The 26,867-nt window shown below is 32.3% G+C and overlaps 2 protein-coding genes and 1 pseudogene across 2 annotated transcripts; all 3 read left to right on the top strand.

The window, feature by feature from the left end:
- Positions 1-1,944: 1,944 nt before the first annotated feature.
- Positions 1,945-6,319, top strand: LOC109801861 (aquaporin PIP2-2). Its single transcript, XM_020363005.3, is given in 6 exon segments — positions 1,945-2,114; positions 2,116-2,377; positions 3,058-3,149; positions 3,151-3,354; positions 5,402-5,542; positions 5,900-6,319. Coding segments are annotated over 6 exon segments (870 nt in total). The 5' UTR covers positions 1,945-2,066; the 3' UTR covers positions 6,023-6,319.
- Positions 6,320-14,189: 7,870 nt separating this feature from the next.
- Positions 14,190-14,957, top strand: LOC145954197 (uncharacterized). Its single transcript, XM_083067995.1, has 2 exons — positions 14,190-14,503; positions 14,552-14,957. Exons 1-2 carry the CDS (start codon positions 14,190-14,192, stop codon positions 14,955-14,957), a joined length of 720 nt encoding a protein of 239 aa, XP_082924121.1.
- Positions 14,958-21,753: 6,796 nt separating this feature from the next.
- LOC145954196 (secreted RxLR effector protein 161 pseudogene) lies at positions 21,754-22,398 on the top strand (annotated as a pseudogene).
- Positions 22,399-26,867: the final 4,469 nt, after the last annotated feature.

The following is a 26,867-nucleotide window of genomic DNA, read 5'->3' as shown; positions in this document are numbered from 1 at the left end:
TTATCTTATCTCTAATCGATGTGAGACTAGTTTTTTTCAATAAATAATTATCGCTATAATAGTAAACTTTAGTGTAATATAAATACATTTTTAGTGAATATTATATATTAGTCATTAATATTTTTATTATATAATTAAATAGCGACAATTAAATTATTGCCATTAAACAATTGTCGTTAAAAACAATTTTTGTTGTAGTGTATTCTACGAGAAATTTTTATTTTAGTCTATATAATTTCTTCTTTTCTTTCTCTTTTTATGCATTTGATATCATTTATCCTAGTAATGTTTTTTCTCTTCTCTTCTTTATATTTTCTTATTTATAAAAATAATTGTACAGAAATAATGGACAGACATAATTTCTCTATATAAAACAAATAATTAGCACTATGAATTATGAATCCAAGAACTCGACCTTTTTGTACTTTTATCAGTTTATTTCGTTTGTTTAGCTTATCCATGTTATAATGCGGTATGTCGTGAATATTTTTTAAAGTAAAATAATTCGTGGACATTTTTTGTTGGGGTGTATTTTGTGGTATCTACAAGTGTTAATGTATACACCAAGAGAAAAAGAAATAGGAAGAGAAATATTTTTTAAAAATCTATAAGAATTATAATAGTAGTAAAAATAAAGTTCGAAATTAAAACTCTTTCTATATTCCTCCAATTCACCACTATAAATGTAAATATGATATGATAAATAAATAATGTATTAGGGAGAAAATTTAAAAATGGTAATAAAAGAGTTTGGGTAACTTGCGTAAGGTTTCAAATTTTAAGTTTTTTTATTGTCATTTCAAATTTTGTTGACATTTATTGGAGTGTTAAACAAATTCTACTCTAAAGTTTGTTGTAGGACAAACTAAAGCATAACAAATAAAAAACAATGATAAAAATTGCTTTGTTTTGATAATTTGACAATTTGTTGTAATAATTAGTTTCCAAGTCAATTGTAATGAGGATAATGATTTAGCCTTTCATAGTTACTTTAATTTCACAATGATTTAGGCTTTTAAATTTTAATCATAATAATTAGGATGATGAATTAAACCTTCTTAGATATCGTAATTAAGAAAATAATTTAGATTTATCTAATTTCCCTAATTATCAAAACAATTAAGATTTATTTTTTTAATCTGAGTGTAGCTAGATATGTAAATATCAATGTAAAATTAATAATCATTTTTTACAAAGAAAATAATAAATATTAAATATGTTTTTAGTTTCTTAATATGTGTCAATTTTATGTGATTTTAGTTTCTGATTTTTTTTTTGCATATGAAAAAAAATTAAGGTCATAAATCAAAATGTAAAATGAAAATTCAAAGACTAAAGTAAAAATTGATAATAAAAAAAATTCTTCAAAGACTAAAAATAAAAATTTATGAACTAAAAATACTTAAAAACTGAAGTAAAAAATATTGGCAAACTTGCTAAACTAGTAAACTTAGAAGATGAAGAAGAGAACTGATCCCGTGAAAGGAAGGGAAATAGCCAAAAACCTAGCAAAGTAAGATTCTAGAGAGAACAAAATGACAAAACATTGAAAAGGAAACACAAAAATACAAATGTGTGAGTGGTAGGGAGGTGGTGGTGTAGTAAAAGTGAGGTCAAGGGTCGGTGAAAGCAAACCCCCCAACCAAAAAGAGTCTATAATAATAATAATAATAATAATAAGTTACTATTTTTCTAATCAAATGTTCTTATATATGTTACTATTTTGATTCAATAATTATAAGATTTAATTTCTATGATTTTGATAGTATTTTTAGAATTGGTTTTTATCTGTATTAAAATAATATGTAACTAGTAAAATTCGCATTTTATAAATATAAATTAATATATAATTATCAATTATGAGACTCTACATTCATAATTATATGAAAATAAATAAAAATAAAATGCTCAAACCACACTCCATCACCCCCCAATATATACCCCTTCTCTTCTCACACCAATTAACACACACAAGCACACATCAAAGCCTTGTTCTTGTTCTTGTTCTTTTGTTGGGCCTTTCTTTGAGAATCAAGTTCATTGTTTGATCAGTGTTGGAAATTGCAATGGCTAAGCATGATGTTGAGGTGGCTGAGCGTGGTTCCTTCTCTGGCCAAGGACTACCATGACCCTCCTCCAGCACCCTTGATTGATGCTGAGGAGCTCACAAAGTGGTCCTTCTACAGGGCTCTGATTGCTGAGTTCATTGCCACACTGCTCTTCCTTTACATCACTGTGCTCACTGTGATTGGTTACAAGAGCCAGAGTGATGTCAAGGCTGGGGGTGATGTGTGTGGTGGTGTTGGCATTCTTGGCATTGCTTGGGCCTTTGGTGGCATGATATTCATCCTTGTTTACTGCACTGCTGGAATCTCTGGTGGGTTTGCACTTTCCAATTTCATTTTGCTCATTCTTCATGTAGACACCCTTTTAATTTGCTTCCATGGAGTTTGGTCTCTTTTCTTGTTTCTTAAGACTTATGGGTCATGTTTTGTTTTGCAATTGCAAGTTTGTTTGACTTTGATTGACTTGGTTTCCTTTTCATATTCTGGTTTTCCAAATAGGAAAGTTGCTTCCTTTGGACTCTAATTTAAGGTTTTAAATTGTGGTTGCGGTGGCAGTTTTGCTGCAATCCTTGATATTATGGAAAATTGTGGACAAACTTTGCTGATGCAGCTTCAATTGCGGTTGAAGTTGCAGTTTTGTTGTGAAGTATTGTGGAAAATTGTTGACAAACATTATTGATGCGGTTGCAGAGAACTCAAAAAGCTTGACATTGTAGCCGAAATTGCAGTAGTGGATCCTTTTTATCAAACCGAAGCAAACCCAATTTAGCCATTTAGCCAGCCTGTTTTGATCGAGTGTTTTTATCAAATGATTTAATGGTGTTTTTCAAATTTAAATGGTCTTTTTTGTTTTTTTTTTTCTCAGTCTCCAAACTGAAGATTCTGGTGCATTTGTGCTTGTTTTCTTGGTTGAAAGTAAATAAACAACCATGATTTGCTAGCATGTTTGTTGTGTCTTATTCTGAAAATTGTGGGTTTTCTACCAATGCAGGGGGTCACATAAACCCAGCAGTGACATTTGGGCTGTTCTTGGCTCGTAAGGTGTCTTTGATTAGAGCTATATTGTACATGGTGGCTCAGTGGCTTGGGGGCCATATGTGGAGTTGGGTTAGTTAAGGCCTTCCAAAAGGCTTACTACAACAGGTATGGTGGTGGGGCCAATGAGCTCAGTGCAGGGTACAGCACTGGTGTTGGATTGGGTGCAGAGATCGTTGGAACCTTCGTTTTGGTGTACACTGTGTTCTCTGCAACTGACCCCAAGAGGAGTGCTAGAGATTCTCATGTGCCGGTATGAGTTCAATCATTTATTGTATTCTAGTCCTGTTTGTGCTTCCTTGCTTTGAAAAATACGTTGTTACATTAACTGTTTAGGAAAATGTTGCTTGCATGAGTTATGTTGAAAACAATGATTGGCATGGTATAATAGTACCATACCAAGTTCCTGTGATATTATCATACCCTGCTTTTAACCAAGCCTGGATTCACTCCTTCGTCTTTCATGTTTTAAATAGGAGATTAAGAGTTTGTTTAGATAAAACTTCTCCAGAAACATATCTAGGAGAGTAAAACAAGAATGAAAAATGAAGTAAACTTTTCCATAAGTTATTTTAATAAAATTTTTCTCTTATTAGATTCTCTAAAATCTTATTTTTAACTCTTACATAAATTAGTTTTAACTTACGGAGAAATTTTATTTTAGTTTTTCTTTTTATTTTTCTCTCCTAAAGGTGCTTCTGAAGAAGCTTATCACAGACCCTAAGTTTCTTGAAGTTATTTTAGATTGGTTATTGGTAAAGAAAAAAGTTGAGTGGAACTGTGGAAGTGAATAAGTTATTATCAGATATCTTAACTTTAAAGGCATCTAGCTAGCTTTGCTTTGTAAATAAATTAGGTAGAGTGGCATAAAAGTAATTAAGAAGCTTTGATACAGTTTCTTTGTTTTCATGGATAATTAGTTGTAGTTCTTGAAATGGTTGTCAGTATATAGATTCACACCAATTGGAGTGAAACTTCACAATTGTTTAAAAACAATTCCACTGCATTTCCAGAAGTTGTACATGCTGCACTCGATGATTCTCCCTTTTGAAGTGAAATGATAAAGTTTACACAGCCTATGCTATCATGCAGATTCCATCTTCCACAAAAAGTTTTGGCACAGTCAACATATATGCTTAGTAATAGTATTAGTAGTTATAGAGGCTTTATTTTTAATAATCATTTCACAATAATCTGAATTAGTCCATCCTTCATGAAACAGTTAAGATCTTAGCCAGTTGGATTTCCTTTTGATATTGGAATCTGAATCCTTCTTTTCACTACTTTATCTAGAGACTTCATCCGCAATTATCTATTGCGTAGATCAGGCAGCATTCAATGTAGATAAAAATTTCCACTTTTCTTGCTTGGCTTTCCTTTCTTTCTACTTCTTGTTTGATTGTCTTTTCCTCAAAACAAGAAAGTGGGCAACCTTTTCCTGTGGGCACATTTCATGTCTTGTTGGTTACATTTTTCATTCATCTAGGCATCATAGAGTGGCCGGTAAACCTATCTTTTTCTTTCCACCAAAATTACCAAATACAATATGTTTTCTATTGAATTGAATTGTTACCATATGCTTGAGTAATATATGCCCATTAGGCCACTACCATATATGATTCTGTGGTGGCACTTGATTTTCATAGCTTTATCATACAAATCTTATCTGAATTCTTTCTTCTTTTGAGAAAAGTGGATTCTTCAGGAGTTCTCGTCTTCATTTTTTTGCATTGAAAGCAAAATGTATCTTTGTTGATGTAGGACTTTAAGGCCTAAAATTAAAGAGTGAACTTCATATCTGTCATTCATGATAAACGTCACTTTCTCCAAGCTGGCAAATCTCGTGAAAGTTTCCAGCATCATACTCATTTGTCATTATCAGCTTTAAGTTCCTCCAAACACTTTCTCAGATTCTCCAAATTAATAAAGAAAAGAAGCCATGCCCCTCACATGGGGCATGCCCCATCTGCCCTAGGTGCCTAACTGTTTATTTATTTCAATTTTTTCCTTTAATAATAATTAACAAAGGTTTTAAAAAATGATCCGCCACCTAGATTTTAGCTGCAACAATATGGATTTTGGGTTCCCGCAACCGCAATTGTAGCCGCATCAATCATATTTATCCACAATTTTCTATAATGTCAAGGATTGCTATGAAATTGTAACTGCAATAACAATTTAAAATCTTAATAATTAATTTAGATTTGTATGTTTGACATAACTTATTATATACATTTTCTTTTTGTTTTAATTTAACCACATGATGAGTTTCTTATTGTGATTTTGTTCTGTATTTTAAGGTTTTGGCTCCACTTCCAATTGGTTTTGCTGTGTTCATGGTTCACTTGGCCACCATCCCTGTCACTGGCACTGGTATTAACCCTGCTAGGAGTCTTGGAGCAGCTGTCATGTACAACCAACAGAAGGCCTGGGATGACCATGTGAGTAACTGTTTTAATTTCTATATTCAACAACTTGCTTGTTTTTTACTATGATCAAATTTATAATTTTCCATGTCATGTAACAAATATTTTTAATATCTGCACACCTAAACTATCATATTAGATTATTATTCTGTGTATCTATATGTATTAAGAATATTTTGTAAAATTGCATGGATTGTAGACAACTTTCTAACTTCAAAACTAAATTATAAAAAGATAAAGGACATGATCACAATTTTTTTTTTAAATTTAGAAACCTTATTAAAAAAGTTCTAAAAGGTTCATGTATTAAACTTAAAATAAAATAGATGGCAACTTTTGTCTGATATATTCTTGTTTCTTGTGTTTGTTCAGTGGATCTTTTGGGTTGGACCATTTATTGGAGCAGCCATTGCAGCCTTCTACCACCAATTCATCTTGAGAGCAGGTGCTGCTAAGGCTCTTGGATCATTCAGGAGCAACCCCAGTACTCTTTGAGTCAATTTCCTCTTCAGAAAAGAACATATAACGGGAAGCAAAATGGGTTGATATCGCAAGAAAATAGTATAATTATGATTATGACAAGTACTTGTGCTTTTATGTGAAGGTTCACTTTGATCCAATGTAGATTGAAGGTTCTTTCAAGCCTTTGGTAAATACCCTTTAATTAGTATCTTCAAGCACTTTCCCTTGTATTGTGTGTGATCTTTTCTTTTAGCTAATTTAATCTTTTGTACTCAACGTATTCATGGAAAAAAGAATTAAAAATTACAATATCCATGCTTTTAACCAAAATGTCATTTACTTTCTTTTCTTAACTTCATTTGATAAAATAAATTAGTATTGAATTATTGGTTTTGAGATGTGTGAGAAAAAAATAAATAAAAAGACAACAACAAATGTGAAACAGCTAACATTGCAATTGGTTAAAAACAAAATGAACAACGTGACAAAGAAATCATACAATAATGAAAGAAAAGATACGTTAAGGTCTCCTTTATGTAATCAGCAAAAGTCTAAGACAGTGTTAGTGTAAAGTTACTTACGTATGCATTTTGAATACGGATACCTTTGTCTCGAAAAAAACAAAATTAGCACCATTGGCCACACGACCATACTAAAGCACACATAGATGTTTGATCAATACACAGAAAATATTTATTTTTCTAGGAATTTGAAGTTGAGTTAATTTTTGTTTTTGATTTATTATATGAAAAATAACATGTATGAAAAAATTGTTTCCCATAAATATTTTTCACAAAAGTTTATCGCAAAATTGTTACGTATTAATTTAATTTCTATTAGCTAGAATCTCAATGTTTTAAGTGTAGTTTCAACTAACCCCGTTGATGGTAAAATCATAGTTATCGATGAGCATGTGATTTGTTATTAATTACTTTTTACATTATTGTCGGGGATATATTTTTTAAGGTGAACCTAATGTGTAGGATTCACTACACAAATTAAGTGGGAGACATTGTCGAGAAAGCACAAATGTCCCTCTTAAGCCTCCCATTATTAAAATTAGTAGGTAAAGAGGCATATTGTGCCTTTCAATATTTATTCTTTTATGTGTTAAAATAATTATAACAAAAAAATTCAAATTTGAAAATAGATAACTATATAAATTAGAGAGTGAGGTGGATTTTTTTACGAGTGAGTGAGGTAATTTTAAAAAAAAATGTTTATTTAGAAGTAAAAGTGCCAAATCAAAAGTGAAAATTAAAATAGATGATTACCGAATCATATATAATTATATGTATCGATATAAATTGGTATATTAGATATTTAATGTATAAACTTTTAGAATAGTGAATTTGAACATAACTCAATTCTACAAAATTGACTTGTAAGGTGAGAGTTCCTTGTCATTTATATATTATTTAATTGTCTAATCTTTAATCAATGTTTGATACGTAGATAAATGATAAGTGATCTCTTTTTTAATGATTTAGGATAGGTGGTCCTTTTTAAAGATTTAAGATAACTCTGATATCATCTTAGAATAGTATATTTGAATCTAACTCAACCTTACAAAATTAACTTATAAATGAGAATTATTTTTCACTTATATATTATTTAATTGTCTAATTTCTAGTTAATATATGAGACTTGGATTTTTCTCAATATAAACTGTAAAGTTGATTGAACATGAACATATAGGATAAATTTGTTTAAAATTAAAAAAAAGTGATTTTTGAAAAAAGTACTTTTTATAAAAACATATATGAATTGCTTCTTATAAAAAAAATATAAAGCAGTTTATAAAAAAGTGTAGATAAATACATAAAAGAATCGTATAAAACTGCTTATTTAAGAAAATAATTTAAATAAATGGCCAATAATTACTTCAGATAAATAGTATGTTTGGTTTTGTGTCGGTGTAGCAAGAACTTGGTGTATTTGACGTGCATATTCGAAGCTAATAAAGGGAAGAATCTGCATTAAATTAAAGAAAGACGTGATTTTGAAAGCAACCTAACGAGGTCCAAACACGCATAAGTTATTTATGAATATACCTACGTACAAAATAACATCAGGCAGGAGGACTAAAATTATACACCTTCAGCAGTAAAATTTCAGTTTTTTTAAGTCACTCATGCTCCTTGCTGAAGAAAACATAATTTGGTATAAAAATATGTAATTTTCTTTCATAAAATAAAAAATATTCATGATAAGGAGAGTTCTTTTTTTTTTTTTTTTTTTTTTTTTTTTTTTTTTTTTTAAGATGATAAGGAGAGTTGATTCTTAGATTGCCATTAATATGCTACGTAATGGTTGTGTTGATCACCATCCATGTATTGGTTTGATAGAAATATTCTTGCTTTTGTTCAAGGTGGAGTTGTTATTTGTTGAACTCATTTAGGAAGATGAATCAGATGACAAATAAGCTTGCTCTTTATGGCAGATCTCTTATACCTTGAATTTGAGAGTTTTTGATTTTGTTCTCCCTTTTATTACTTCTGCTATTTTAGCTTATTTAAACTTAATTTTTTTTTCTTTTGTAGAGTTTTTTCTTATGTAAACTCAAATTTTTTTTTCTTCTGTAGATTTATTAATTAAATTTCTAAGTATTTATTTAGATTGAAATAGTTTATAAGATATATATTATTTTAAAATAAAGACTTAAACTTATAAGGTGCTATCTACCAACAAAGAATAACAAAGTATTTCTTCAAAGAAAATAATTTTTTTTAACATGATTTATGTGATATTTTAAAGTTGACAAATAAATATTAATTTATATTAAATGTATAAACTTTTGTTTTAGAAGTATAATAGTAGTGCATGAAAAGAAAGATAAATTATATGTTCTATCTTATCACCGTGACTAGTTAGGTGAAAAATAATTAACATTGCATTAAATGTGTCAACATTCACCACAATTTTAGATCTCTTGAAGTTAAAGGAAAGGCAACTACTCGAATGTCCCCGTAATGGTTATATTCAAAGAAGCTTTTTTAAGTTATATATATATATATATATATATATATATGGGAAGCATATTAAGTGAGAGAGAATTTATTATGAGAAATAAGAGAGTTAAAATATAATCCTTAGATTAATTAAGTGAGAGAAAATTTGGGGTTTAATCAAGTGGGAGGAAATTAATCTAAGGGTTATATTCTCATCTCTCATAATAAATTCCCTCTCACTTGATATGCTCTCTCTATATATATAAGGAGAAATTTGTTTATTTTATTAGTGAGTCTACTTAGACTTATTCCGTTCAATAATTCATATTCTACATTTAAATTTCAACGATTCAACTGTTGAATTTAAGGCTCTTAATGTATAGATTAAATCTGTAAATGTTTAAAAATTTTAAAAATTATTTGATACTTTGTTTTATTAATTTAAATCAATGTATAAAATGATTTTATAATTATCCGTCAATTTTAATTAAAAAAATAAAGTACCAAATAATTATCAAAATTTATATAAGTGTTTTGTAAATCAATTCAAGTGTAAAAAAGACATTTTGTGATAACAAAAGACCTAAACTAACTGAGATGAAAGAGTACGTGAATTTTATCTTAACCATTTCTTGATAAAATTGTTGGAAACATGAATAAATTTTGTAATCAAAGAATACTTGTTATATATTATTTTGTAGAAGTAAGGCAAATAATATTTATAGTTAAGTTTAAAGAGTTTTGGTTCAAAAACTACCTGTAAAAGTGTTTTGATAGTAAATTCTTGGTGATATACCAAAGAATATATGTGGTCTTAAATTAAAATGAATCGATATAAAAAAGTGTTTTCTCTCTTTTTTTGTTCGCACATTTATTTATTAACTACTTTATTTTAAGATAGTTTTTTTTTTTCTTTTTTCCCCATCCTATATACATAAATTTATATTCATGCACACCTTGCTCAATTTTACACTCATCATCCCTTTTAATAAAATGACACTTTCTTAAAAAAAAAATTCGCAAAAATAGTTTAAAATATAAATCAATGATCACATTCTTGATTTTATTTTTTTTATTTTTTTATAGTTTATACTATTCAACACAAATCCAAATTTCCATTCTTGAATTTTATTAGTTTATTTCATGAACTGGTTATTAGTCATTAATTCTTGATAGACGGTATTTTGTTTCGATACACATTGTTGTCTCATATCTTACATTCACTTTTTAGTGATGCATGTTTTTCTTGTTATCCATGCTAATTTATATTTATTTTTGAAAATTTAAATTTTTTGCATTTATTTAAACTTAAAAATAAGTGTTTCTAAATCCTAAACCTCTAAAAAATTAATTCTTAAAAAAAAAAATACATTATTTCATTAAAAAAAACAGAAAATTGCTTATTTTTAAAAAGAAGCATAAACAAACATATCAAAAAGTAAAAAAAATGTCTATTTTATTTAAAAGAAACACTTTATATGGGAAAAGAATTTAAATAAACAAACCCATTATATTCAATTAATAGTTATAAAAATGTTATATCTTGATTCAAACAATTTATTTCCAAAACTTTTCTTCTCAATTTTAAAAGTTTTTATCATTAATTTATTCTTATTTAGTAAAATAAATTCTTCATTATTAACAATAAATTAACTCTTATTATACTTTATTCTTCATTTTTTGGTGTATATAACAAGTATCTTTCACAAACTCTCCCTCAATATTTAACACAACTTCATACTTAAGTCTCGAACTAAAAATTACTAGCTAAGTTAAATCAATTGAATATATGATGATTGATATAGTCTTTAGTGTGTTTTATTCTTCTTTAAGATACTTTATTATTTTAAAGTAATAATGATATTTTAATTTTATTTAAAATGAAAAACAATTGTACTTTTAAAAAGTCCTTCTCTCCTAGGCTCACCAAACCTCCCTTTTAACATAGGTTTTAATCGAAAGTCCTAGTTGTTGGGTGTCAATTCCATCTTCCCTCATTTGTATAAGTCCCAACGTTCTTCTAGAGGTTAGGTCATAAAAAGTCTCATCCTATACTTCCTATGAGTCTATTACTATAAATCGCATAGCCCCTTTGGTTTATTGACCAAATCTGCCACTAATTATATTAACCTAGTCCTACGTACCTCACCACCCTCTACGAGCCACTTGTTTTGTGGGTCCAAAATTTTTCAGTAACAACTTGAACTCAAAAACCAACCAACCTCCACAAGTATTGTATATACATATAGAGAGAGAGAGAGAGATTTTCATATTTGATGTTGTTCAACATCAAAACACAGGGAATTAACAGTTTTGCAGCTGATTCACTGGTTAGAATTGGAGTTCCCTTATCATTACTTGAAACCACTTCTTCATGCTCATGGGAGTGTAGTTTCTAAGATTGTAATTCTTTCTTTTTGAGTTTCTTTATCGTCATTTAACAAAATCTAAAGAACTTTTTTTTTTCTTTTCCCTTTGGGATTTGTTCTGTTAATGCTATACTCCTTGTCTCTTTATTAGATCTGCACCAAAAGAAAAACCAAATTTTTGTAGCTTTGAATCATTAAAAAATGGTGGGATCTAAGTTTAAACAATGTGTCGGAGAAGATCCAACATTTTTATTTCAAGGAAAAAGATTGAAATAAAGTTCTAGCACTACCATTAATGGATTTAAATAAAGGAAATGAATAAAATGACTACAAGTTTTTAGGTGTTTCAGAGTTGGAAAATCAAAATAAAAATGAAAAAAAAATTTAAAGAATCAAACGAAAACAAACAAATAAATTAGAAGCCTAAACAACTAATTTTACCGATAAATATGATGCTGTTAATTGTGTCAAATATTTTATTGTAATTATTTTTAATATTACATAAAGTAATAAAGTTATTCTTTTTTTTTTATTATCTAAAAAAAATCTATTATCATAACAAGAATGGCAATAAATAGTTGTGTGTTATTAGAGTTGGTCACAAAACCAAAATAAAATCAGCTAAATCGACTCTAAACCAACCTATATTGGTTATTTATTATTATTATTAATTTGTTATTTTAGTTAATGTTGATTGAGCTAATGCTTAAAATAAATTTAATTTAATTTTTATTTTTATTTCTATGTGTTGATTTGTCCAACACCGAAATGAATGATATCAAATTAATCATCAAAAGTATTATTTAAATGTAGTGTTGATTTGACCGATACTAACTTATGGGTATAATTTTTTTTCGATACTTAATATTCATCTTGTTTTATTTAATTATTTATTTAAAAGTAGTGTCAATTTGGTCGATACTAAGTTTATTTTTAACTATTTTTGGCTTGGCCAAAACTAACTTTAGTGTATAGCTAGTAATTCCTAACATTCCTAACATTTAAAAAAAAAAAAAAAAATCCCTCCTCACCCTTTCACTTCCTCTCTTCCCCAAAAATCAATCATAAAACACCCACATCCATGCTCATGCTCGTTCTCCTAGTCCCTCTCACTTTCAAAAATCCAATTTCTCTAACTCCATTGTCACTCTCACATATGAAAACCTTGATCATGGAACCTAATTGCAATATAAATAATTGTTCATAATATATTGTTTTTTTTATAATGTAAAAGTTTAGATTTGAATAAGAAATAATTCCATACAAAACTAAAATCAATCACTAAATTCATTAAAAAATATAAGAACAATATTTAAAAATAATAGAAATCATTGCTCACAATCACAACATATAAAAAAAATTAAAATTAATATTAAAAGTTGTATTTAATTATCTTGTTTATACAAAACTAGGGAGAATGAGATATTTTGTGTTTGTTAAATTTTTAAAAATAAAAATAAAAATAAAAAGAGATAATTAAGTGAGTGGTTATTCACTAGAAGAAGGTATACGGGTAAGTTTGACCAATTTTAAGGCCTAACCTACAAAGCCTTGATTTTTAATAGGTTAGATAAGTTTGATCCGTGAAATAAATAATCGTTTTTTCATGTTCGTATCTGTTCCGTGAAACTTGCAATTAAAAGGCAAGCCTGCAAGTCCGATAAAAGCATAGAAAAAAAAATACAAATCTATCAATCAATAAATAATTTTTTTCCTTCTATGCTTAGAAAATATGAGGGAGAAATACATAAAAAAATTATTTAAAAATATAAATCTCACACATTCTAAATTAAAAATAAATTATAAAAGTGTTAACATGTAAAGGTCTACACATTTAAATTAAAATATTAAAGTATTAACGTATCAAACTTGCGTATTTAATCTAAAATATCTTAAGATAGAAAGAGTGTGATATCTTTTAAATTAAAAATATACTAAATTCAATACTTATACTTATTTACTAACATAATACTAAAACCACTAATATTTTAAAAGTCCTCACATAAAGCTAATTAACAAAAATAATAATTTGTTATGAATAATAATTAGTGGCTTAATTAGTGGATGCCAATATTTATTATCAATCACTACCATTTATATTTCCGTTATGTATTATTCCCTTTGTTGTGTAATTGTTTAGTTACCACATGTACTTATAAATAGGTTACTCCTCTCCCAATGATAATACACCAGTTAGATTCTTTTCTCCATCTCATACTGTCTTGTTTCTTCTCTTTACTTTTTCTTCCTTTTATAACACGTTATCAGCACGATAGTCTTTTACCTATTGGTGTTACAACTACAAGAGAAAGCTGTGAAGAATTTTCTTCAAGAAGATCATATTTATCAAGACAAATATTTTAAGGTTAGCTATTCATCTTTCATAATAAGAACTTTATCAAATATTTATATTATTCATTATTATGAATCAAAGTAGTCCTGAAGACATTATAATAGTCCCGAAGACACTATGAAATAAAGAAATTCTTCATACATTTTTGAAATGTCTAGAAGACATTATCAAAGAAGAATATTCAAACTCTATTATTTTATTAATTTATTTTTTTCACCAGAAGTGAGAAAAATCTACGTTTTATTGATGCGATACATTCTACATATTACATATATTTATTTTGCCTAATATATATGGAATGATGAATATATTTATTCTACCTAATAATAATATTATTATGACACATATTTTCTGCTCATGTTATCAATTTAAATATTCTGCAACAATATATATATTAAATTAGAGACAATTTGATTTCCATAATTAAAGCACTATTAATTTATAATTTTATGACTATTTATGATACCTTTATTATTATTATTATTATTATTTCCTAATTTTGTCTCTCTTTTATGATAGTATTGAACATGTCAAATATTGCAAAACTCGAATTTGTTGCTCTTGACATTACGGGAAAGAATTATTTATCTTGGATATTAGATGCTGAAATACATTTAGATGCAATGGGTCTTGGAGACTCTATTAAAGAAGGAAACGAAGCATCTAACCAAGTTAAGGCAAAAACTATGATTTTTCTTCGTCATCACCTTCACGAAGGGTTAAAAGCTGAATATCTTACCATAAAAGACTCACTTGTTCTTTGGAACAATTTAAAAGAAAGATATGACCACCAAAAAATTGTGATTCTCCCAAAAGCTCGTTATGATTGGATGCATTTAAGGTTATAAGATTTTAAATCTGTAAGTGAATATAATTCTGCAATATTTAGAATTACTTCTAAATTGAAATTGTGTGGAGAAAAAAGAATTACTGATGAAGATATGTTAGAAAAAACGTTCTCCACTTTTCATGCATCTAATGTGCTCCTGCAGCAGCAATATCGAGAAAAGAGGTTTAAGAAATATGTTGAATTAATTTCCTGCCTCCTTGTGGCTGAGCAAAATAATGAACTTTTATTAAAAAATCATGAGGCTCGACCAACTGGCTCTGCTCCATTCCCAGAAGTGAATGTTGCAACACATGATAAAGAAACTAGTGGTCGTGGCTATGGTCACGGCCGTGGAAATAATCGTGTTCGTGGCCGTGGTCATGGTCGTGGTCGTGGTAGTAAAGGCGATCGTGGTCATGGTTATGAGGTAAAAAAACAATTTTTCACACCAGAAGTGGAAAAATAATGGGAAAAATAAGAAGGAAATGGATGGACATGGTAACAAACACGAGGAAAACAAATGTTATCGTTGTGGTGCCAAGGGTCATTGGTCACGTAATTGTCGTACACCAAAGCATCTTGTTGAATTTTACCAAGAATCAATTAATAAGAAGAAAAAGATAGAGACACATTTTACTTATGAAGATGGTGATTCAGATTATGGTCGTATGGATGTTACTCACTTAGATGTTGCTGATTTCTTTGCTGATCCAAATGGAAAAATTGATCACCTTATTGGTGATGGGAGTGTTTAGAAATAATTTTTTTTCTTCATATTTTATTTATTAGATTTTGGGTATTTCTTATGTTTTGATGTTATTGGATTATGAATTTTTTTTAATATACAAATTATTGTTAGATTTTTTTTTCCAGAAATTATTTTCTTGTTGTCTTTTATCATATTGCTTATTTACATTTTTTTTTAATTTTATGAAGAATGGATATTGACAATAGCATCAATAATGAAGATATGTGTCTCGCTGATAGTGCAACGACTCACACGATTCTCAAGAATAATAAATTCTTCTCAAATTTAGTGATGCAAGAAATCAATGTTAATACCTGTTCTTACCGGAAATCTGCTGTAGAGCTGATCTGCCAGGTAAGATCAGTGAGCCTCCTTCACTGGTACGCTGGTGCTCCGAGATGAGGGTGGTACCTGCAAAAGAGACTCCGATGCTAAAGTTAGAGTTTGTATGAGTATGTGTCTCGTATATGTAATGCACGTACCTTGGTGTGACTTAGGGTTGCTTTGGGCCTTGGGCCTAAGATAAGATGTAATATGATTAGATAACGGACCTCGTCTAGGACGAGATCCTCGGGACTTCCAAAAGGCTGCTCGTCAGGCACGGCTCCTTGCTCCCGGGTTCGACTTTTCCTCCATGCATGTGGAGAAGGTTTTCCTCAGCCTAGGCCACCTTTGTAATAGCTTAGTTTATTTTTCCCTTTTCTATTTCCTTGTTTAGTATATTCCTTTGAACTCAAGCGTTAAACTGCGCAAGTGTTTTGTATGTATATTGCTCTTCGAGATTTGATTTTCCTTGCTTTGATTATTTTTTTGTCCTGTCTTTGATTGTTTTTCTGCCTTATCGGGCTCAATCTTGTTTTTAGAGTAGGATAGGCTGTATTAAGGGTTCGAATTCAACCTCAAACGGTCGTCCTAAGGTTCGGACTTGACCTCGGGTTTGCGTAAAATGAATTGTATTGGGGTTTGTACTCGACCTCAGTTTTTGTGTAAAATGAATTTCATCGAGGTTCGGATTCGACTTCGAATGAGCGCGTCGAGGTTCGTATTCGTCCTCAATCTGGAGTAAAACGAGTTTTGTCCAGGTTTGGCGTAAATTGAATTTTGCCGAGGTTCGTACTCGACCTCGATTTGGAGTAAAATGAATTTTGCCGAGGTTCGTACTCGACCTCGATTTGGAGTAAAACGAATTTTTTCGAGGTTCGTACTCGACCTCGTTTTGGAGTAAAACGAATTTTGCCAACGTTCGTACTCGACCTCGTTTTGGAGTAAAACGAATTTTTCCGAGGTTCGTACTCGATCTCGTTTTGGAGTAAAACGAATTTTGCCGAGGTTCGTACTCGACCTCGTTTTGGAGTAAAGCGAATTTGTGCATTTCACCAAGGTCCGAACTCGACCTCGGATAAGAGTGTTAAGGTTCGTACTCGACCTTATAATTTTAACGAGGTTCGGACTCGACCTCGGATGAGAGTGTTGAGGTTCGTACTCGACCTCATTTTTTTTAACGTGGTTCGGACTCGACCTCGTATTCGACCTCATAATTTTAACGGGGTTCGGACTCGACCTCGGTTTGGAGTGTTGAGGTTCGTATTCGACCCCATAATTTTAACGGGGTTCGGACTCGACCTCGGTTTGGAGTGTTGAGGTTCGTATTCGACCTCATAATTTTAACGGGGTTCAGACTCGACCTCGGTTTCGAGTATTAAGGTTCGTACTCGACCTTAGTAAGGGTGAAAGAGATTGGTTCGATTTTGTTTTTTATAAAAACAATAAAGAAGAAAATGGATTCAGCAAAATGAGTAATTTTATTGATCATTTTTGTGTGCCTCGTTAAAAACCCTCTCAGTCAAGGACTGAGGCGGGAAAAGAGTGCACAATTTTGTTCATACAGAAAGGAGAAATAGAACCTAATGAGCTATGGTGGGGGGACCCCCCTTGCTCCGGATGAGGAGATCTTCAGACTCTCGGCGTAACACTACCGAGCTGTCTTCTGATTTGCCTTGACGGAGATGATCTTGCCGTCATTCCCTGGGAACTTCATGGTGAGGTGTGGGGTGGACACCACCGCTCCGAGCTGATTCAAGGTTGGCCTCCCGATGATGATGTTATAGGAGGTGTTGGCCTCCACGAGAAGGTATCGAACCATGATTCTCCTTGTATCCGGGGGTACCCCGAAGGTTGTCAGTAGGTCTATGTACTCGCGAGTGTGAACTCGCTCTCCTGAGAAGCCGACTAAGGGCTCCGTGTGCGGCTGGATGATAGAATGGGGGACGTCTAGCCTAAGGAACGTTGGCCAGTACAGGACGTCGGCCGAACTTCCTTGGTCAATGAGTGTCTTTTGTACCTCCCAGTTGGCAACCTCCACCATGATAACCATGGGATCATCTTGGTTAGGGCTGACACCTGCGTAGTCCTCGTCAGAGAAGGAGATCGGCGGTGAGCTTTGGTGCGAGGCCGAGGTGGTAGAGTGGATGCAGTTGACATTCTGCAGGTGCCTTTTTCGGGCCGAGCTGCTGGCGCATCCCCCAACGAAACCACCTGCAATTGTGTTAATCACTCCCCGTAAGGGGGCTGACCCTGTCTCCTGGCTTACCTCGGCCTGCACTGCGCCGCCAGCATTTTGTTCCTGGGTTTGAGTGCCATGAGCATGGCATGTAGGGCGACCTCGGGATTTAGGTTTCTGATCTTGATCGAGGTGGCAGCGAACCGTTCCATGAATGCCCGGAGTGGTTCGTCGTCGTTTTGCCTGAGACTGGCCAAGGCGGCTGAAGTGACATGATGAGGTCGGCTCGTCGCATATTGCGCGGTGAATCTCCTGACTAGGGTGCCGAAACTGTCGATGGACTCGGGGGTGTACCATTTGAGCGCGGCCCCCTTGAGTGAGGTCGAAAACACCCTACACAAAATAGCATCATTGTTGGTGTAGAGATTTACCTGTGTTGTGTACAGGTCGATGTGTTCATCCGGGTCCGTCGTGCCATGGTAGCGGTCGAGGTGGAGAGGCTTCCACCCGTGAGGGAGTGGTGTCTCCATAATGCCATCCACAAAAGGGTGGCGGCGGAAGGTTGCCTGATCCCCCGCGGCATGAGTGGGGGCCTTGCTGATTTCATGGGATGACTTGTGCGTCGGTGCGTGAGACCGATGCATTGCAGGTCGTTGAGTTGGTGTCTTGGTTGCCGTCCGAGGTTGAGAGAATGAGTGCTCCTCTTCCTCATTGTGGTTGCTCGTATGAGGAGGATGATCGGAGTGGTGTCGACGGAGTTGAGCGCGGATTCGCTCGTTCTCGGCGCGTAGCGCTGCTAGGTCGGCTTCGTTAGTGGCACACATTGCCGCTAGGTCAGTGTTGTGCTTGGCATGCATGTTTTGTAGGTCGACGGCGTGTTGCTGCCGCATCTGTTCGACATGATCGATCAGTCTCCTCAACGCTGCTTCGTTATCCATGGTAGTTGAGTGGTTTGCGTCGTCTGTCGTGCGTCTACTATGGCTTCTGGTGAAAACCATAGGCGTGGCCGATAAGAGCTATCTTGATCGGCCCCACGGTGGGCGCCAAATGTTCTTATCAAAAATCTGTTGTAGAGCTAATCCGCTAGGTAAGATCGGTGAGCCTCCTTAACTGGTACGCTGGTGCTCCGAGATGGGGGTGGTACCTGCAAAAGAGACTCCGATGCTAAAGTTAGGGTTTGTATGAGTATGTGTCTCGTATATGTAATGCACGTACCTTGGTGTGACTTAGGGTTGCTTTGAGCCTTGGGCTTGAGATAAGATGTAATATGATTAGATAACGGACCTCGTCTGGGGCGAGATCCTCGGGAATCAGTTATGATTCACTTAAATGCCGAGCTGATGCCACGCGGTGCGCGTTCGAGGTCGGCTTGCGTTGTGGTGCCGAGCTCGGAGCTCGGCTACGCAGTGCGGATAGTACAGTACCATATCTGGTACTACAAATATAATTGAAGGCTCCGGAAGATCTAACATATTGTTACCGGGAGGAACAAAGTTGCATATTAAAAATGCATTATATTCTTTTAAGTCTTACAGAAACTTATTAAGTTTCAAGGATATTCGTTTAAATGAGTTTCATATTGAAACAAACAATGAAGGGAATGTAAAATATCTTTATATCACGAAAATACACTTGAATAAAAAGGAAGTATTGGAAAAATTACCTGCTTTCTCTTATGGACTGTATTGCACGTATGTTAATATAGTTGAAACAAATATTATTGTAAACCAGAAGTTTACAAATCAAAATAAATTTGAGGTTTGGCATGATCGATTGGGTCACCCTGGGACTATCATGATGCGAAAAATAATTAAAAATTCATGCGGACATTTATTGAAGAGTTGGGAGATTCTTCAATCAAATATTTTTTCATGTACTGCTTGTTCCCAAGGAAAGTTAATAATTAGACCATCATCAGCAAAAATTGGGCATGATCTATCTTATTTTTAGAACGAATACAAGGTGATATTTGTGGACCAATACACCCCCCATGTGGACCATTTAGATATTTTATGGTTTTAATTGATGCATCAACAAGATGGTCATATGTTTGTTTATTATCAACTCGCAACCAAGCATTTGCGAGATTATTAGCTCAACTAATTAGATTAAGAGCTCATTTTCCTGATTATCCAATTAAGAAAATTCGTTTGGATGTTGCTGGTGAATTCACATCTCATGCTTTTAATGAGTATTGTACATCCATTGGAATTGATATTGAAAATCCGGTAGCACATGTTCATACACAAAATGGACTTGCAGAATCATTTATCAAACGTTTAAAACTAATTGCAAGACCATTACTCATGAGATCAAAACCTCCAATGTCAACTTGGGAGCATGCAATCTTACATGCTGTAATATTAATTCGCATCAGACTAACAAGTTATCATAAATTCTCTCCTTTACAATTGGTTTTTGGTGAGCAACCCAATATTTCTCATTTGAGAATCTTTGGGTGTGCTGTATATGTTCGAATTGCCCTTCCTCAAAGAACCAAAATGGGTCCTTAACGAAGGTTGAGAATATATGTTGGGTATCAATCCCCATCTATAATAAAATATCTTGAACCATTAACAGGCGATTTATTTACAGCTAGGTTTGCCGATTGCCATTTTAATGAGTTGATTTTCCCAACATTAGGGGGAGAACAAAAACAGTTGGAAAAAGATATTAGTTGGAATGAATTATCACTATCTCATCTTGATCCTCGTACAAAACAATGTGAACTAGAAATTCAAAAGATAATTCATTTGCAAAATCTAGCCAACCAATTACCAAATGTATTCACAGATCCAAAAAGGGTGACTAAGTCATATGTACCAGCGGCTAATGCTCCAATAAGAGTCGAAGTCCCTGTTGGACAATTTAATACTACAAACGAGTCACAAATACGCCTGAAGCGTGGTAGACCAATTGGTTCCAAGGATAAGAATCCTCGAATAAAAAAGGGAGCTAAAGAGAAAAATGACCAAATTGAGGATGTAAAAACTCAAAAAGATTCCTCTGACATAACTCATATTCCAGTTCCAGAAGAAACTCAGGTACCTGAAATTATTGAAAATGAAGAGATCTCAATAAATTATGTCATGAATGGAATACGATGGAATCGAAACAATGTCAATATTGATGACGTGTTCGCATATAATATAACGTTAAAAGAAATAAATGATATTGAGGATCAAGAAACAAAGTCCATCAATGATTGTCGACAAAGAAATGATTGGCCAAAATGGAAAGATGCAATTGAGGCAGAATTAGACTCGCTTGCTAAACGAAAAGTTTTTGGACCAGTACTACGTACACCAAAAGGTGTAAAACCAATTGGATACAAATGGCTTTTTGTGCAAAAACGAAATGAAAATGGTGAAATTGTGAGATACAAAGCAAGACTAGTTGCTCAAGGTTTTTCACAAAGACCCGGTATTGATTTTGAAGAGACATATTCACCTGTAGTGGATGCAAACACTTTTCAATATTTAATTAGTTTGGTTGTACATGAAAAACTTAATTTACATCTAATGGATGTAGTTACAACATATTTATATGGCTTTCTTGATGCTGACATTTATATGAAACTCCCAGAAGGATTTACTTTTCCTGACGATGCAATTTCTAAAGAAGATTATTCGATCAAATTGAATAAGTCCCTATATGGGCTAAAGCAATCAGGTCGTATGTGGTATAATCGACTAAGTGAATACTTGTTATAAGAAGGATATAAAAATGATCCAATTTATCCGTGTATATTTATAAAAAGATCTGAAAATGGATTTGTCATAATTGTAGTTTATGTAGATGACATAAACATTATTGGAACTCCTGAAGAGCTTTCAAAAGCAATAGATTGCTTAAAAAAAGAATTTGAAATGAAGGATCTAGGAAGGACAAAGTTTTGTCTAGGACTGCAAGTTGAAATACTTAGAAAATGGAATTCTTGTTCATCAAGAAGCTTATATAACTAAGGTGCTTAAAAGGTTTTATATGGACAAATCACATCCATTGTGCACTCCCATGGTTGTAAGATCTTTAGATGTTAACAAAGATCCATTTAGACCCCAAGAAAAGGATGAAGAAATACTTGGTCCCAAAGTACCATATCTTAGTGTTATAGGAGCACTAATGTACCTTGCTAATTATACACAACCTGATATAGCATTTGCTATTAATTTGTTAGCAAAATATAGTTCTTCACCTACACGAAGACATTGGAATGGAGTTAAACAAATCCTTCGTTATCTTAGAAGTACAATGGATATGGGGTTATTATATTCAAATGTTCCTAAACCAGAACTAAATGGTTATACAGATGCAGGTTATTTGTCAGATCCTCACAATGGTAAATCACAAACAGGATATTTGTTTACAAATGGTGGTACAGCCATTTCATGGCGATCTGTAAAACAAACCATATCAGCCACTTCATCTAATCATGCTGAAATTTTAGCATTACATGAGGCAAGTCGTGAATGTGTTTGGCTAAGATCTGTGATTCAATACATACGGGGAACTTGTGGTTTATCTTCTGGCAAAATGACATCGACAGTTATATATGAAGATAATGCTACATGTATTGCACAATTGAAAGATGGATACAAATGGATACATAAAGGGAGATACAACAAAGTGTATTCTACCAAAATTCTTTTTTACTCATGATCTTCAAAAGAATGGTGATATAAATGTTCAACAAGTCCGCTCAAGTGACAACCTAACAGATCTCTTTACAAAGTCACTTCCAAGAAAAGTTTTTGAACAATTGATACACAAGATTGGACTCTATCATCATAAAGATTGTATGCATGAGGGGGAGAAAATAAATATTTATGAATGATGTACTTTTTTCCTTCACTAGGTTTTTATCCCACAGGATTTTTCCTAGTAAGGTTTTAACGAGGCACATTCTAAATATTGGACATCCAAGGGGGAGTGTTATGAATAATAATTAGTGGCTTAATTAGTGGATGCCAATATTCATTATCAATCATTACCATTTATATTTCTGTTATGTATTATTCTCTTTGTTGTGTAATTGTTCAGTTATCACATGTACTTATAAATAGGTTACTCCTCTCCCAAAGATAATACACCAGTTAGATTCTTTTCTCCATCTCATACTGTCTTGTTTCTTCTCTTTACTTTTTCTTCCTTTTATAACATAATTCTCTTTAATGGGTCAACTTGTAGGGTTTGTAGGTTAAGCATGTGATGGGTTTCACGGGTTGAACTCAATTTTTCCTATAGTTATATGAATTTCAAAAAACATACTCGTTAACTGCGTAGGCCGTGGGCTTCGTGGGCCAATCATAGATGTACCCACCTTTAGGGATTTTAAAAATCTGTATCGATGGATATCCATGAATAAAATTTGCTATGGGTAGAAAATATAAATGGATACCCACGAGTAACAAGTACAAGTATTTTCTATACCCGTATGTTAATAGGGCGAGTAGGGGTCTCTTAGTATCTGTACCCACAGGTACCCACTAATATTTAACTACATAATTATATCTTAATTTTTAAAAAAAAATTATAAAAATAAAGCATTTTAGAAATTTAATTTAATTTTTAAATTAAAGAATCTTGATTCATAAATTTATGTATAATATTTGAATAGTTTAAGTTTTGATTTTTAAACTATTACTTTTAAAGAAATTATTAGAATAAATAAAAATTATTCTTAAAATATTTTTGAAAAATTATTTATTTTTTAAAATAAAATGTTTGCGGATACCCGTGAATATTAAATTAATAAGCATGTATCCACTTAACAAATACCTACATGGATACTTTTGTTTTTTCATTCTTAATAATTAAGGAGTGTAATTGTTTAACATATCGTGAAGACAAAAAATGTTAGTATCTTCTTTTTATATTTATATAGAGGAAGGATTTTTTTATTCTAGGAATAACTCTATATAAATTTATTCTGTTTAATAACTCATATTCTATATTAAATTTTAACGATCCAACCATTAAATTTAAAGTTTTTAATGCATATATAGATCAAGTTTTCAAATTTTTAAAAAAAATTGAAAACCATTTAATACTTTATTTCATTAATTCAAATCAATATATAAAATAATTTCATAATTATCCATTAATTTGAATTAATGAAATGAAATATCAAATAGTTTTCAATTTTTTTTTAAAATTGTAGACTTGATTTATGCATTAAGAACTTTAAATTCAACAGTTGGATCGTTGAAATTTGATATATAATATGAGTTATTAAATAGAGTAAATATAGGTAAACTTGATCCTAGAATATACGAACCCCTCCTCATTTATATAATGACATAAATAATAAATCTATTACTTAATTAAATTATGCACCTAAAAATAATCTAATTATGTTAATTTAAAATATTATTTGTTATTTTAACTAATATTTATCATTTTATTAATCATGGTAGCATTAAAACTAACTAAAATTAATATAGTAAAAATAAATAAATAAGAAAATCTCGAGAACTAAAAATGACATTTTTCATATGAAATAAAATAAGATAAAAGCCATTTTTTTCGTATGGATTAAAATTAAACATCACAAAAATTACAATTTTATAAAAAATATAAAACATAAATCCCTTTCAATAAAAAAAAGGTTAAATTACTTCATTTTTTTTTATTATTTTTTAAGATTCATTTTGATCTTTTATCTTTTAAAATATTTATTTGGTCTTTTATCTAAAAAATATTGGGTCGATATAATTCTTTTGAAACTGTAACGAACCGCTAGGTCTCATACTATCTATAGTGTTCAGATACAAGTGTAAAATAAAATCTCACTACTAAACAATTATATATATTTAGAATACATAACTAAAAAGTCCCATAATATATATAACTGAAAGTAGGGAATAATACCCTACACAAAAACTAGGTAGTCGAAAGCTACCAGTCAACTAAATACAACGTCAACCCTCCTCCCGAGTCCCAACAAAAAAGAAGCTCATCCAGTCCAACAGAACACCTAATCCTGATCTGCTCACATACCAAGGTATGGTCATCCCAGTCCCAACCACATAGGAAAAACAAGCTAGGATAAGCTCACAACAATAATCATAAAAAAATAGCATCAACATATAATAAACAGTAATAAAGTTCTACTTTCAACTTGCAACTTAAAGCAACACAACATCTACAACAATAGATATAGAATATCATCTACTAGCAACAACTTTTTCAACACATCCCACTTTATTCAAATTGACCGCTTGTAATCGGTATAGCTCGGCCTGACCCCTATACCGTGTTCGCTTCATACACGTGTGCCTCGACCTTGCCCACACACGGGACCAACTAAGTCCTAGAGGAGAATAACACATCATCCACTCCAAGGGACAACTTTCCAACGAGGGTTTTTAAACAAGTTGGGCTTTCAGAGCACCACAACTATCTCAATCTGCACAATGAGATGAACAGCTTTGAAAACTTCTCCTCTAGTCCTAGTGATCAACAACTCATCACAACACAATCACATAGTATTTATCACAATAGCTCAACTATCAACTCATTCATACAACATTGTATACAACTTGAATGCAACAACCCATGCAACATCAACTAATACGTCGTCACACATATACAACTAGGAGATCTCTAACAACTGAGGTTGAGCAGTCTAGGTGGCATAAACCCTACCGAATCTAGCGTTTGACCTATCTCAACCAGATCGGGTATAGGACATTGTTAGGAACTCCGAAGAGAACCAGGTATAGACAAAAATAGGTGATTGCTCAGGTGTGCCACTTAGACTCGGTGGTCCAGTACTACTGTTAGGACAGAAAGGTTTGGGTATGAGCCTACCACGACCTTGGCCAGCATCACCAATCCACATATGGAGTTAGCACACCCATTATCCTCCAGTACCACGCACCTTCCAGTACCTAGTCAAAGACTATATCTCTACCTAGATACCTTACTCAAATTGGTCATTCAATCATGACATGGATTGATTACTTCCATGTCGCCCACACAGTACTAAGGGATTAAACTTTAAAACAACTTTCAATTTATCTTCTAGTACTATGTATCTCAACATAGGACATATATCTTCACCATTTGTCCCCAACTTTTCAACTTTACAACAATAGACAGCTTTACAACTTTACAACAATAGGCAACTTTTACAACTTTACAACAATAAGCAACTTTTACAACTTTACAACAATAGGCAACTTATACAACTTTACAACAATAGGCAACTTATACAACTTTACAATAATAGGAAACTTATACAACTTTACAACAATAGACAACTTATACAACTTTACAGCAATAGGCAACTTATACAACTTTAAACAACTTTTACAACAATAAACTACTTCAACTTATAAATCTCAACTTATTAATAATTCAACAATAAACAACATAAAAACAACTTAGTTTCACCAAATACACAACGTATAACAACTTTAACATCATCTCACATATTATCAACACACAACATATGAACAACTTAAGCCAATAACTACTCAACTCATCTTCATCAGGAAACTTAGCAACTTAACCACGTTATAAACAACTTCTAAAACACAAGAACAACTACATGCAACCATTGATTTAAATCAATCATCTCTTTTCTTTCAAACAACAAAACCCAACTCTTTAACTCAATCCGCACCCAACAACTTAACCATTTTCAAGGAAAATAATACATGAAGCTTCCTTAACCTGAAGATTGGCTCAACATTGCCAAGAGCTGAGAAGAAGCGAAATTTCCTTCCGAAGCTCAACCCGGGAACCTCAATCTTCCAAAAGCAAGCTTCCTGGCCTAGAGTCCTTCTCTATAAAACTTCTCCCTAAAACCTCTCTCTAAGTTTTTCCTTTTCTCCCCCTCCTCAATGCCTATTTATAGAGGTCAGGAGTAGCCAGAACGGCCCGTTCTAGGCTCCTTCATCATGTGTAAAATTCACATGCAGAATCACCCGTTCTGAAACCAGAACGACCCATTCTGGCACGTCTAGAACTGCCCATTCCCAAACCAGAACGACCTGTTCTGGAGCTGAATGTAACTCACAATAACCATGTTTGGAACGGCCCGTTCCAGTCTAAGATTTATAGGCCAATTTAGTAGTTTGGAACGGTCTGTTCCAGTTTGAGAACGACCCGTTCTAGGCTAC

This window comes from Cajanus cajan, chromosome 1 (assembly GCF_000230855.2).
Source record: "Cajanus cajan strain Asha chromosome 1, NIPB_CcT2T_4, whole genome shotgun sequence".
Lineage (NCBI taxonomy): Eukaryota > Viridiplantae > Streptophyta > Magnoliopsida > Fabales > Fabaceae > Cajanus > Cajanus cajan.
This window is presented reverse-complemented; position numbering and strand designations above follow the sequence as displayed.